The following is a 12,669-nucleotide window of genomic DNA, read 5'->3' as shown; positions in this document are numbered from 1 at the left end:
ACTCATCATTTATTAAAAATTTTAAAATTTAACTTTGTGCGTGTCAGAATTATGTGTCGGAATTCTGAACTCAAGTATCAGAATTCTTGACTCAAGTGTCGAGAGAGTTGACCAGTATTACATTTTTTGATACTTGTTAACTGAGTGTCAGACACGACATGAAGGCTCTCGAAAAAGTGTCGGTACTTTCTAGACCGAGGTGGGTCTCCCCCGCCACCAAGTCTCCCCAATGGTCAAGTCTGGTCTACCATCGTTTGTTGCTTGTGAAGCATCGAGCCTCGATTTTGCTGACAATTTGTTTTTTTTTTGCATTTTATCTGAGGGTACTGTCAAGAAAAGAATAAATTCTAAACTTGTATGATGGAATATTCGATTTTTCTACACCTTAAGACTCTGTGTCTTTTTATTATTCTTTGGGTTTTCCACGTAAATCAAATCATTAAAAAAGAGTACAATGCCACCAAATGAGAATGAGACGCACTCCAAATAATCCTCGGTTGCCCCTCATAATCTTTCTTGGATTGTGCTTGAACCGACGGGGCTGCTCAAGCAATTAGTATTGGCAAAGCATATCCAGGAATGGAAAGTGCTTTGGGTACACCGAACAACAAAGTGTGAGATTTACCCTTTTTGTGGTGCTCCTTGTAACTGCAATCAGAGAGATGCACCGCTTTGTGATTGCACTCTTGGATACTTAGATAATCTGAAGCTGGAAGATCGTCAGGGCCAATGGCGAAAGGAGGTCTGCGTCGGAATGTAGTGATGACAAGGAAGATAATTTTTTTCCTCATGCGTAACACACGCTTGCCGAAAAATTCTGATTCGTTCATGGTTGAAAACACCGAAGCATGCAGGTCATTTTGCTTGAGCAACTGTTCGCGCAGTGCATATGCTAACATTGCTGACTGTCAGATATGGACGGATGAGAAATTTTTGGTTCGACTTTTGGCCTATGATGTACTTTCGAGAGATTTCTATGTCCGGACCGCGGCATTGGACTTGAAGGAGGAGCGTAAGAAAAAGAGGAAACCCATTTCGAATTTCATAACAGCAGCTGTGGTTGTGTCCTTAGCTTTTCTTGTGTTCTTTAGTGTGTCGCTGGTGATTATTAGGACGAGACGGTCTGCTCATGCAGCAGACGACCATTTGATGCATTTTGTATATCGAGTGCTGAAGAAAGTGACAAAGAACTTCTCTGAGAAAATTGGGGAAGGCGGGTTTAGTTTGTTTACCAGGGAATACTGCCAGACTCAACTCCTATAGCAGTGAAGAAATTTTGAACCAAAACCATAGTAACGAACAGCTCCTTGCGGAAGTTCGAACTATCGGAACAATACAGCACTGCAATGTGGTTCGGCTGCACGGCTTTTGTGCAGTAGAGTCAAAAAGGTTCCTAGTACATGAGTACCTTGCAAATGGTTCGCTCGCAGCTCATTTGTTTCAGAAAGGTTCCAACACCCTCGATTGGAAAACCAGACACAGCGTTGCCATCGGGATTGCTAAAGGATTGGAGTACCTCCATGAGGGGTGTCGAGATTGCATTGTACACTGCGACATCAAGCAAGGGAATATACTGTTGGATGCAGAACTCGCACCACAGATTGTGGATTTTGGCCTCGCAAAAGTCCCAGGATGGGATGTCAGCCGTGTAATTACCACCATGAGGGGAACCAGAGGGTACCTCGCACCAGAATGGATTTCAGGAGCCATCACATCGAAAGTCGACGTTTTCAGCTATGGAAAGCTGCTCTTTGAGATCATATCTGGAAAGAGAAACATTGAGGAGCTGAATAGCGATACGCGCAATTATCTACCACTTCAGGTAGCTAATCCAATCGCCAAAGGAGAAGACGTCTTGCCACTCGTGGACCGCGGATTGAATGGACTCGTGGAGATGGAAGAAGTGTGCAGAGCATGCAACGTGGCTTGCTGGTGCATTCAAGACAGCGAGCGAGATAGACCAACTATGTCTCAGGTAGTTCAAATTATGGTCGTAGAAAAGCCATCAATCCCGAGAATTTTCTTGCAAATTGTAGGAAGCTATGAGAGTGATGCATAGGACAAAGCAATATGTCCTTTCTTTGATAAATTTTGGGCACGATGTAGCCCCAATTCATCCTCCTTGAGTCTATAGTTACATCTATGTACATCTTTGGCCGATGCCATTTGTAATATAAAGACGCAACAGTTAATGTCGCTGATGGACTGACTGGTCTAGAATCTGCATCATGCTTACCAGACTTTGTAGGTTCCAACCGTATGCTACCATTTCTCCATCCTCTCGTGGCAGAAGATCTGGTAAAGGAGTTTGTTGTCTATTCAGCTCATGTGTCTGAGCCTAATGAAGTATGATGAACTCTATATTAAACATTTATATGATGCCCTTATTGCAGCCCCGTAGAACCCTCGACACTCGACGGTTGGTAGAGGATCAGGGCAGTAGAGGCAAGAGCCTTCCAGAAGTGGCGTGTGCTGCTGAGCAGCGGCGTGTACTAAAAAAATTTGATTATGATGTTCCTCAAGTCCAGGTCACAAACATCTGATGTCCTCGCGGTGTAAATTATGATGCTCTTCAAATCCAGCCCCACAAATATCGGACCTCTAGTTCAAACACACCACCAATCTTGCGTCGAACGATTGAGAGAAATTGAGAAAGCTTACCATTACAATTGTGTTAGCAACTGCTTTCTTGTGTATCTTCATGTACCGATATCACTAATTAATTGTCATATTAAATGTTTTGTTTTTTGTAATTTTAGCAGACACGAGAAGAACTCATTTCAACACTGAAGTGCAGAATGATGTCACACTATCTAATGGCGAAGAATGTGAAAGAGAACTGCTACAGATGAGCCAAAAGGAAATCAAATTGACAAAGAAATTGTAGTAAAACCGAGGCAAGGAATGGTACTCGATTCTGTCCTCCAAAAGTACTAGAAAAGATAGGCTAAACAAGTGGGATTCGGTGGAGGAGCTCGCAAAATGGAGATGACAGTAAGATCTAATACTTGACTTTTGCATGTTCTCGTTATGGAAAGAGTGTGGATTGCTTAACGTTGTCAGGAACAATGTGTAAGCAAAGATTAGTGCTTGTTTATGTCCACTTGGAAAGTACAGAATATCATCTTTCCATCTTGACCACAATCGTAACTTGAATCCTGGGAAAGTTCGCGATCAAAGATGCCCCAAGAAGTTGGATGCTCATGTGAAAAGAAGGCTTGAATTGAAACGATAAAAGCTGGTATAAGGATCGACAAGAATTTTTTTAATCGCCTGTTGTTGAGGCAGGAGGTTATGAAGATCTTAATTTTGGCGAGAAAGAGCGTCGAAATTTCATTGAAAATGTGAGAAAGTTAAGACTTGGAACTGGAGATGGCGAAGCCATTCATAACTATTTTGTTCAGATGCAAAGTAGAAATGATAGTTTTCTCTATGAATGGAGTTGGATGTCAGTTCCAGGACATTCAGCATTACACCTAGCGTCAGCACCAATCCTCCCATAAATTTATACACGGAATTACGTAAACATGGAATATCCTTATACATCTGCTCGGGCAACATAGAACAAATTGAATCGAACAAACTGCTATATATTAGAAAAAAAAACTGGACAAAAAAGAGAGAACTAATTTCAAACTCAACTATGGGACGGGCTTGGAGGTGGTCAAGAAATGGAGGGAGGCTCTCTTTGAATCCACCAATTTGATGGGAATGCATCTGTATGATGATTAATCCCCGATGTCAAACTCATTACCTTCTCCTGTCAAAAATAATTTTAACTGTCTGGGAAAGGAAGTGTCGAGACTTGACTAGCTTAATGCCAACACCAATTGACCAATCGAGTCGACCTAACCGATGACATCGATTTCTACCATGTTTTTGTTGGGTATAAGTTAAGGGCATCTGTATTGAAGTATGGTAGTTCTATTATCATTTCCAACATATGCTTCGAGTGGAAAAGAGAACTTGAAATGAGAAACCTGCCCTCTAAAGTCGAGTCCAATGCATCCTTTCAGAACTTTCTGCATTTCATCCATAAGACATATTGATTGAATAAAATGATCTGTATTCAATGGCACCAATATCCACATTATCCAGCAATAGTAAAGTTACACGGTAAAGTCTGTGATATGAATTAAAGAGTACATATCCAAAACTTGGCATTCTTCGCTCTACTCAATAGGAGCATATGCTTTGTGTGTGTGTCTAATAAATTTTTTTGCTACCAAAGCCATTATTAACTAGAGAAGACTGAAATTAATCAGAAATTTTTGGGCCCGTTTAATACTCCTCTTATCAGATTATGCTGTACACTTCAGGCTAGATAATGACTACACTTCATAATCATCCATACCTTTCTCCCTCTTTTGTTTCAACAGGAATGAAGATGATTGGATCCTGGCATTGTTGAAGAGATAGAGAAAAATGATGGGAGAGATTGGATGTAAACTAGAATAAAGATCCTCGTAGTTACAGTTTGGTCAGACAGACCAGCTATTTCCCTAGAGATTGGTGTGCGACAATGCTGCTTCATCTGAAGGTCAAAATAACAGAAATTGTTTTTTCATTGTAGAAGATTTTAGCTACTTAAAACTGTTACTGAAACTTGAGAATTAGTAAAGACAAGGGACTACACTTCGAGGCGAAAACTTTCTGAGGTAAATTGTTGGTTAAAGGAAGTGGGAGTGAATGGAGTTTCGTGATAACGTGACTCAACCATAAATCGCCATTCTGTCTACTTCTTCTTTTTCCCCTCAAGAAAGATTTTAGTAATGGCACAAAAGTAGGTGAGCAACATGCCACAAGCTCAAAACATTACAGTTCAAAGAAGCCTCTAGTTATGACACAATACTTTGTTTACCTATCCAATTCTGTCTACCTTGTAACAGAGGAATCAACTAATCTTCCCAAGGTGTAGACCTTTTGATCTTTGACGCAATTAGATCAACACTTTCCTAAAGATATAGATCATATCAGATTGAGCAAAACTTGCTATTTTAGAATTTTAGAGTATGAAGCATTGGCATCATTAATTGGATTAAGAGAGGTGACAAAGGCCTAAGTGACGTTCACAGAGCAACTAGGAAGATCATGGCCATTCAACAAGAATCCACTTAAGTTTGGATTAATGCAATCTACATCACAACTAATACAGAAAGAGAGTAAGGAATAGTTCCTCAACCATGTCAGTATTGATAGCATGATGCAGAACCCGTACTTCATTGTGATTTTCAATTTTAATTTAAGGAGCAGACATTTTAAAATTTCTAGTAGAGACGGAAAAAAAAGAAAACGGAAGAGCAAAATGCATTGGAATCGCTTCCCCTAGAATCAACTCCTCAACAAGTCGTGACCAATTCCACCGGAATGTTTCGCAAGCTGACACTCGTATGATATTTGGTGCCAGTGGAACCATAGTTAAGACCATCTTATCTTTGTTAAGTGGATCAGCTTTCCTCTCCATCTGTTTCGATTGGACTATCTTCTTCCTCGGTGTCTATTGAATTGTCTTCCTCTGAGTCTCTTTCCTTGATCATCAGGCATTGGGGCTCAACCCTCAAATCATCCTCCTGTTGCTGGCATATTAGACGGAACCCACACTTCTTTATGCTTCCTTTCGAAAACCCTAAGGTGAACTTGAAAATGACTCCAATCATTTTGTAGATACCTCTCTACTTTCCACAGAGATGTTCGTGAACCGTTCTCTACTTCCCACAGAGAGCTGCGCGGATAATACTCAAGCCACACATGATCGGATTCCATTGAATGAAGGCATCTTGTATAACTCACCCTTTTGCCATTGACAAAATTTGGACCTCACATGAAACACCGACCACTTTTCCTTCCTCCAACCCAAGAACCACACAGAGTGCAAGTCCTAAGAACTTGTCATACAGATCCTTGGGAACCTTGAAAGATATAGGTCCCTCTTCACAATGGTGAATCCATCCTGGCATCTCTCCTCCAATTAGGAGCATGTCGAGTTCCCTCGTCTTCCGGAGATACTGTCATACAGCATTCAAAGTGTGTGTGAGAGAGAGAGAGAGTGAGTGAGTGAGTGAGTGAGTGAGAGAGAGAGAGAGAGAGAGAGACTGACCTCGAGTATTGACACACCAGCCAGATCGAACCCTTTCCGTGATAATCCACAGCATGAAGAGAAGTCAACTTCAGAGAAGTTGGAGAGACTCGAAAAATCTGGGAGTTTTTGTAGAGATCTGCAATTATTTGCTCTTATGATCCCAATATTTGATGGAAGCTGAGGAATCTCTTGCAGTTGCTTGCAATTATCCAGATACAAGTTTTTCAAATTATCATATTTGTGGAAGCACCTCGGCATATGAGTGAACTTGTTCCCTTTAAGATTTAGGTGCGTCAATTTGGGAAAATTGGAAGAACCCTCGAGGAAATCTAACCCTGATAAATTGCAATCCCAAAGACTTAGACTGTCTAGATTTGGGAATCCCAAGCCACCATCAAGATCAGTTGGATCCTCCAAGTTCTTTGGAAACATGATAAAATTTGAGCAATAATTAAGACCCAAATGCTCCAGATTTTGCAATTTATAAATGCTCGATGGAAGCCTTATGAGATTTTTGCAGTGCCATAAAATTATTTGCCTTAGAGAGACAAGATTATCAATGGATGCAGGGAGTTCTTTAATAGCTGTTCCTTTTAGATTAAGTTCCTCTAGATGTTCTATCTTTACCAGAATATCAGGGAACTTCTCGAGTTTAGAGCAACCAGAGAGATAAAGTTCGCGAAGAGATTTTGTCTTGAGTATGCTAGGAAAGATACTAAGCTTAGAGCACGCATCTAATGATAAAAATTCTAACTTGTCAAGATATCCGACAGATTGATCAACCTCCACCAAGCATTCACAGCTAAAAATCCAATCTCTCCAAATTTGGAGCCCACGAAATGTCGGAACACGAGTCAGGAAATTGCATTGACTGAAATTGATGTCCTTCAACATTCTAAAATCCTGCAAAAACATATCAGTGCAGTCATTAAGTTCTGCAAATGTAAATAGCTATGAAAATGAAAAGCTACTCATGGCAAGGGCTTACGTTAAATGTGACTCCTAATTGTTTGATATGACTATTAAACATAAAATAGTGACCGATTATTTGAAAATAAAATAAAAAAGAGTAAGACTTTGGTTTTTGACACATTATATCGATGAGTACAATTCTTAAAACTTCGGGCCTCGATTGACTCGTCCATCACTTGGATGCACTTCGGCAATAACCTGTGCCCACCGTGCGAGGCTTGGAAAAATGAGTAGGACTTTGGTTTTTTGGTCTCCCTAACGAGCTCCGACCAAAGCCCAAAAACATGTATCTTACTCGAATAGATTTTAAATGGGAAAGCCCCACCACAACGGAAATCACTAAGCGAGGAACTATACTGAATAATTTTTCACCATCATTCGTAACTTTACTGTCGATAAGTAGTGTCTTCTCCACGCGTTTAATCGAACGGGCCAGTTGCCCGTTTCTTTTGGTTTCACATGAGCCGCCTATGAATAAGTCCGACCGCCCAATATTCTAATCGACTGATTTTCGTTTTTGAGGCCAGTTTCCTATGTTGAATGGAAGGCCATGGAATGGCCGAAGTGATTGGGCCAAGAAAGTAATCATGTTAGATTCATCCCCTCAATCACACAAGTTGGGCGATCTGTTTCCACCTAACATGAAGCCGCAAAGGAGTTTGGATCGATGATGCAATAAACGTCTGGGCCTCAAATGTAGAGTTAATTTGTCAATGAAATATACATAGTCATGTAATAAAACTCTCCAATTATGGATTTCCCTTTTTTTTTTTTTTTCCCATGATGGGTAGTTTTATTATATTCATTTATTTGTAAATGACGATGTAATTAATCTATCATTAACCACTTCTTTCAAACTCCTTTCATTGTATATGAAAGAAAAAGGATTTGGATATTCTAGATTTATGATTTCTCTCGAATATCAAACAAGGGAAAGAAACAAACATAAATTATCTATAGATCTTTACGATATGTTCTCTATAGTAAATGGGTTCAAGAATTACGGTCAACTGTAGTACGAGCTGCGAGGTGTGAGGATGAATTTTTTTGTTGATTTATTACCGTTATTTATTTGTCAAATACGAGTTGAATATAATTGATCAATTAGTATTATTATTTCTTAAATGTGATTTACCTCATCCAAGGAGTTATGAAACCGTGCCTTCTCAATTCTCTCATGGAAAGGGTCTTTAAAAACATTTGGACTACAACTGACTATATAAAACTACCAACTCTTGTTTGAGTCCTTGTACCGATGTTTATTTCATTTGGAATCACCAACCATTTTTTCTATACTACATTTATTTGTTTGAGTTACCAATGTGTTAAATTTACAATTTAAAAAAAAAAAAAACCAATTTTTATTTGAATCACTACTGATGTTTTTTCTAGTGTTTTGAAATTGTAAACTGTTTTAATAATCTATGAATGTTTATTTGTCAGCTTAACAACTCGTTTAAGATACTATTTGTTCTAGAAAATTATCAACTGCTAATTGAGTCCACTTACTAACGATTATTAGATTGTTTATAAAAATTGAAGTTGTTTCTCTAATTTACCGATATTTATTTGTTGAAGTTATCGATGAGTTGAACTAAGTCCTATACTAAATTACCAACTAATCCAATAATTTACCAACAATTATATGCAGAGCTAATTTAAGAACTCTTACATGAAAATACCAATAGATATTTGAGTTAGTTATCAATATTTATTTGATTGCTTCAAGGTACAAACCAATCCGATAATTTACCGACATTTGTGGCAACTTACCAACTGGAAAAGGTTAATAACTCATATCCAAAATTGTCAACACTTATTTGAGTTAATTACCATTGTTCAAGAAGTACCCACTGTTTCAATAGTATACCAAGGTTAATTTGGAAAGCCTACTAGCATGTTAACATCACCACTCTTCTATGAAATTAACAATTCTGCTGAATATTACTAACATCATTACAATTGCCATCATTTGTGGTGATTAAGTTACACTCTCCTATTTGAGTCACTTACTAACTTTTATTTGGTTGTTTCAAAAGTATCAACTATTCACATAATTTACCACGCTTTGCTTGAGGAACGTTCCACTTGTTTAAGTTAAAATCAAATAAACATTGGTAAATGGACTCAAATAAAAATTGGTAAATTTTGTAAGAGTTGGCAACTTCAACTTGTTGATAACATCTGCAAATTAAATGTTAGTAAATTGTTAAATCAAAAAGTGATTTCGAAAATGTCATTAACCAAATCAAATAAGAGTTAGAAAAACTAACACTAGATGGTAACCTAACCCGTGAGGAGTTGGTAAATCACTCAAATTAATATAGGTAACTTGGAAGCTCCTTGAGGGTCGACCACCTACTTAAGTTTAATACCTCTAAATTTGGCACCTCTGAAAGGTCAGGGACACAAAGCAGCAACTTATAGTGGCTAAAAATTCAGAAACTTCAAATTCCTAAAACGTTGCAAATTAAAAAGAACAACTGAACAAGATTTTGATAAATTCAATTTGTATGCGCCGAAAATGAAAACCGTCAATTAAAGCATTTATGACGTACCTTTAAGTATCCTCTCAATTTCTTAATCTGGCTGCCACTCACATCAAAGCAAACAAGTTTTTTTGGACCAGCACTAAACTCCAAAGTGGCTGAATGACATCTATGCCATTCAAGCCACCTTAAATCATCAGGAAGACATACAGGACCTCCGCTGATTCGTGCATTCGAAAGTATGAGCAATTTCAGTCTCCTCATCCGTGTGAAAGCACCGCGACTGATGTCTAGCTTTTTTTGTGTTGGTAAGTCCAGCACTATGCCTTTAACAGCATTGGTTCCCTATAAAGGAAAAAAAATATCAATAATAATCAACCGTGATTAGGTGATAGCATGTAAATTAAACAAGATAAGATTATCGATGGTTTCATGAGAAGCTCTCACCGTATCCTTCGACAATACTTCAAAAACATCATCATAGCACCATAATCTACTCCGTCTCCCGGGGTCATCTAGACACTCATTTTTAACGATATCCTGACCCATCTGCTCAATCAAGTCATGCATTTGTACTGTTCCCCCATCGCTAATTGTTACTAAGGATCTCTCTATTAGAGTCTGCATCCCAATTAAAGTCTTTAAACCACAACCATCAAGAACTCTAGTTACATAATCCCTTTCTCTCCCCTTAAAGAAGCAAGCAATGTCAAGAAAAATGTCCTTTTGATTGTTGTCCAGTGCATCAAAACTTATCTTGAGGACATGATTTATATCTTTATTAGGACTTTCAGTAAGTGTTTCCAATGTACTCTCCCATTCCCCTCTACTTCTACCATGTAAAAAGGCACCCACGACCACAATCGCCAAGGGAAGGCCATTAGCGTAGCCCAAAATGTTATCTATGAGATCCCTGCTTATGTCTTTCGTCTGGTTTCTTGGAAAAGCATATGAACTGAGAAGTTCAAATGCTTCACCTCGATCTAATGGTTCAACTTTATATACCTGATCAATCCCATGAGAAGTTAGTACATGTTTATCTCTTGTCGTAATGATGATCCTACTCCCTTTTCCAAACCATGCACATTCTCTAGCTAATGCATTTAACTGGTCCCCACGATCCACATCATCAAGCACAAGTAAAATCTTCCTGCAGCAAAGTCTATCTCGTATCAAATTAGCGCCTCCATCCACACTTAAGACCTCTAAATTTTCTTTCCATAATATCTGGGATAGCAGCGTTTTCTGCAAATGAACTAGGCCCTCAGGTTTACTGGAAGTTTCTCTAACATTTGCAAGAAAGCTGCTGCACCCATCAAACTGACTGGCAATACTGTTATAGACATCTTTAGCGATAGTGGTCTTCCCTACACCTCCAGTTCCCCATATTCCTATCATCCGAACATCATCTAAGCCTATACTCAACAACGACATTACTTTTTCTACCCGGCAACCTAGACCGACGGGATACTTGGCAACACTCAAGGGTACTCGTGCTACTATAGTCGAGATCTTTTTGACGATGCTCTCGATGAACTTGGTAATATCCCTGCCAATACAAAGCAGCAAAAAGAAGAGAATAAATGGAAATATACAATCCATTAAACTAACTAAAACTAACACGAAGTAAACAATTACTCTGTGACATTCCCAAAAATGACTCTTAATGCACTAATCGATGTCATCACGTATAAAAAAAATTAGAAAATTCCAAATTCTTTTCCAGGGTCGAATAGGAATAATATGATTACCCATGGTCATAATGCCAACCGGACAAATTGGCCGCTTCGATTAGGGCTTGCCTCCATTTCTCCACCGTCTCAGAACCCTTTCCCAGTTTCTCCTCGTGCCTGGCCAATGCCTTGCCATAACTCTCTCTCTGCCCTCGAACCTCCCTCGGCTCCACTCCGTAGAACACGGGCAACACCAGCTGCCCCTTGAGCCTCTTACACTCCATTACCTTCACCAGCTCGTCCAAGCACCACCGAGACGAAGCGTAGTTCTCGGAGAAGACGAGCACGGCGATCCGCGACTCCTCGATGGCCTTCGTCAGCGCCGGCGAGATCTGGTCCCCGGGCCTCAAGTCCTCGCTGTCGATGTAGGCGTTGATGCCTCGATGAAGCAGACACCTGTGGAGGTCAGCGAGGAAGCCGCGGCGGACCTCGCCTCTGAAGCTGAGGAAGACATCGAACAGCCATTTTGCTTCGGAAGAAGAAGAAGAAGAAGACGACGACGACATTGGAAGATAGAATCTGAGCTTAGTTTGGATTCGTGTCGAGCGATGAGTGTGAGTGATGCTTTTATAGTGGAGTTGGTCAAGAAATCGACGCGGACTGAGAAACATCGAACGTCGCACCGCGTTAGGAAAAGCGCCTTTTTCATTTTTCGCAAATGGACGAGAAGTTTTTTTTCGTTCATTTTTATTTTAAAATTGTTTGTTTTTGTCTTACAAAAAACTGGAAAGTGACTTTATTTTAAATCGGGTGTTCAAAATGAACCTTTCAAAATGTACATCTAATTCCTAGCCAAATCAAAAGTTGGGTCCGATTTTTTAAAGAATGTCCATCTAATTCCTAATTTTTAAAAGTGAAAATTGATTTGTCATTGGACTAGACTAACCAAATATACTTTTATTTCTTCAAAAAAATTTGGTCAAATGTGAACTAAGTACCATCTTATAAATGTCATCACAAGTTACGGCTCAACCCAATAACTTTTCATTCATCATTACTTTTTATCAATATTTTAAGATTTGTCATTTTTCATCGAGGAGCACCCCGGCGTTGGGCGAGGGGCTCCCTCGCCCGAGGAGCCTCACCCGAGGGCTCTCCCGCCCGGATCTGCGAGGGAGCCTCTCGCTCGACGCCGGCGAGGGCCGCCCTCGCAGATCCGGCGAGGGTGCTCCTCGCCCAACGCCGACGAGGGCTCCCTCGCGGCCGGTGCGGGCGAGGGCTCCCTCGCGGCTCGGCGTCGGGAGAGGGGCTCGCTCTCCCGGATCTGCGAGGAGCCCCTCGCCCGACGCCGGAGCCGGCGGAGGGAAGAGAGAATAAGCAAAAAAATTAAAAATTAAAAATTAAAAATTAAAAAAAAAAATAAAAAAAAAAAAAAAGGAAAAACAGTAACTAAGGA

General features: G+C 39.8%; 2 protein-coding genes and 1 pseudogene across 2 annotated transcripts; 1 reads left to right on the top strand and 2 right to left on the bottom strand.

Annotated features, from left to right (window-relative positions):
* The first annotated feature begins 729 nt into the window (after positions 1-729).
* Positions 730-2,222, top strand: LOC120287099 (annotated as a pseudogene).
* Positions 2,223-5,786: 3,564 nt separating this feature from the next.
* On the bottom strand, positions 5,787-6,882 carry LOC104416670. Its single transcript, XM_039299779.1, has 2 exons — positions 6,098-6,882; positions 5,787-6,005 (listed from the first exon to the last, which is right to left on the bottom strand). The coding sequence occupies exons 1-2, from the start codon at positions 6,509-6,511 to the stop codon at positions 5,787-5,789; spliced, it is 633 nt and encodes a 210-aa protein (XP_039155713.1). The 5' UTR covers positions 6,512-6,882.
* Positions 6,883-9,157: 2,275 nt separating this feature from the next.
* LOC104457347 (disease resistance protein RPV1) lies at positions 9,158-11,813 on the bottom strand. The gene is made up of 4 exons (XM_039299421.1): positions 11,292-11,813; positions 9,988-11,089; positions 9,610-9,885; positions 9,158-9,235 (listed from the first exon to the last, which is right to left on the bottom strand). Exons 1-4 carry the CDS (start codon positions 11,777-11,779, stop codon positions 9,218-9,220), a joined length of 1,884 nt encoding a protein of 627 aa, XP_039155355.1. The 5' UTR covers positions 11,780-11,813; the 3' UTR covers positions 9,158-9,217.
* Between the last annotated feature and the right edge of the window lie 856 nt (positions 11,814-12,669).

The sequence above is a fragment of the Eucalyptus grandis genome, chromosome 8 (assembly GCF_016545825.1).
Source record: "Eucalyptus grandis isolate ANBG69807.140 chromosome 8, ASM1654582v1, whole genome shotgun sequence".
Taxonomy (NCBI): domain Eukaryota; kingdom Viridiplantae; phylum Streptophyta; class Magnoliopsida; order Myrtales; family Myrtaceae; genus Eucalyptus; species Eucalyptus grandis.
This window is presented reverse-complemented; position numbering and strand designations above follow the sequence as displayed.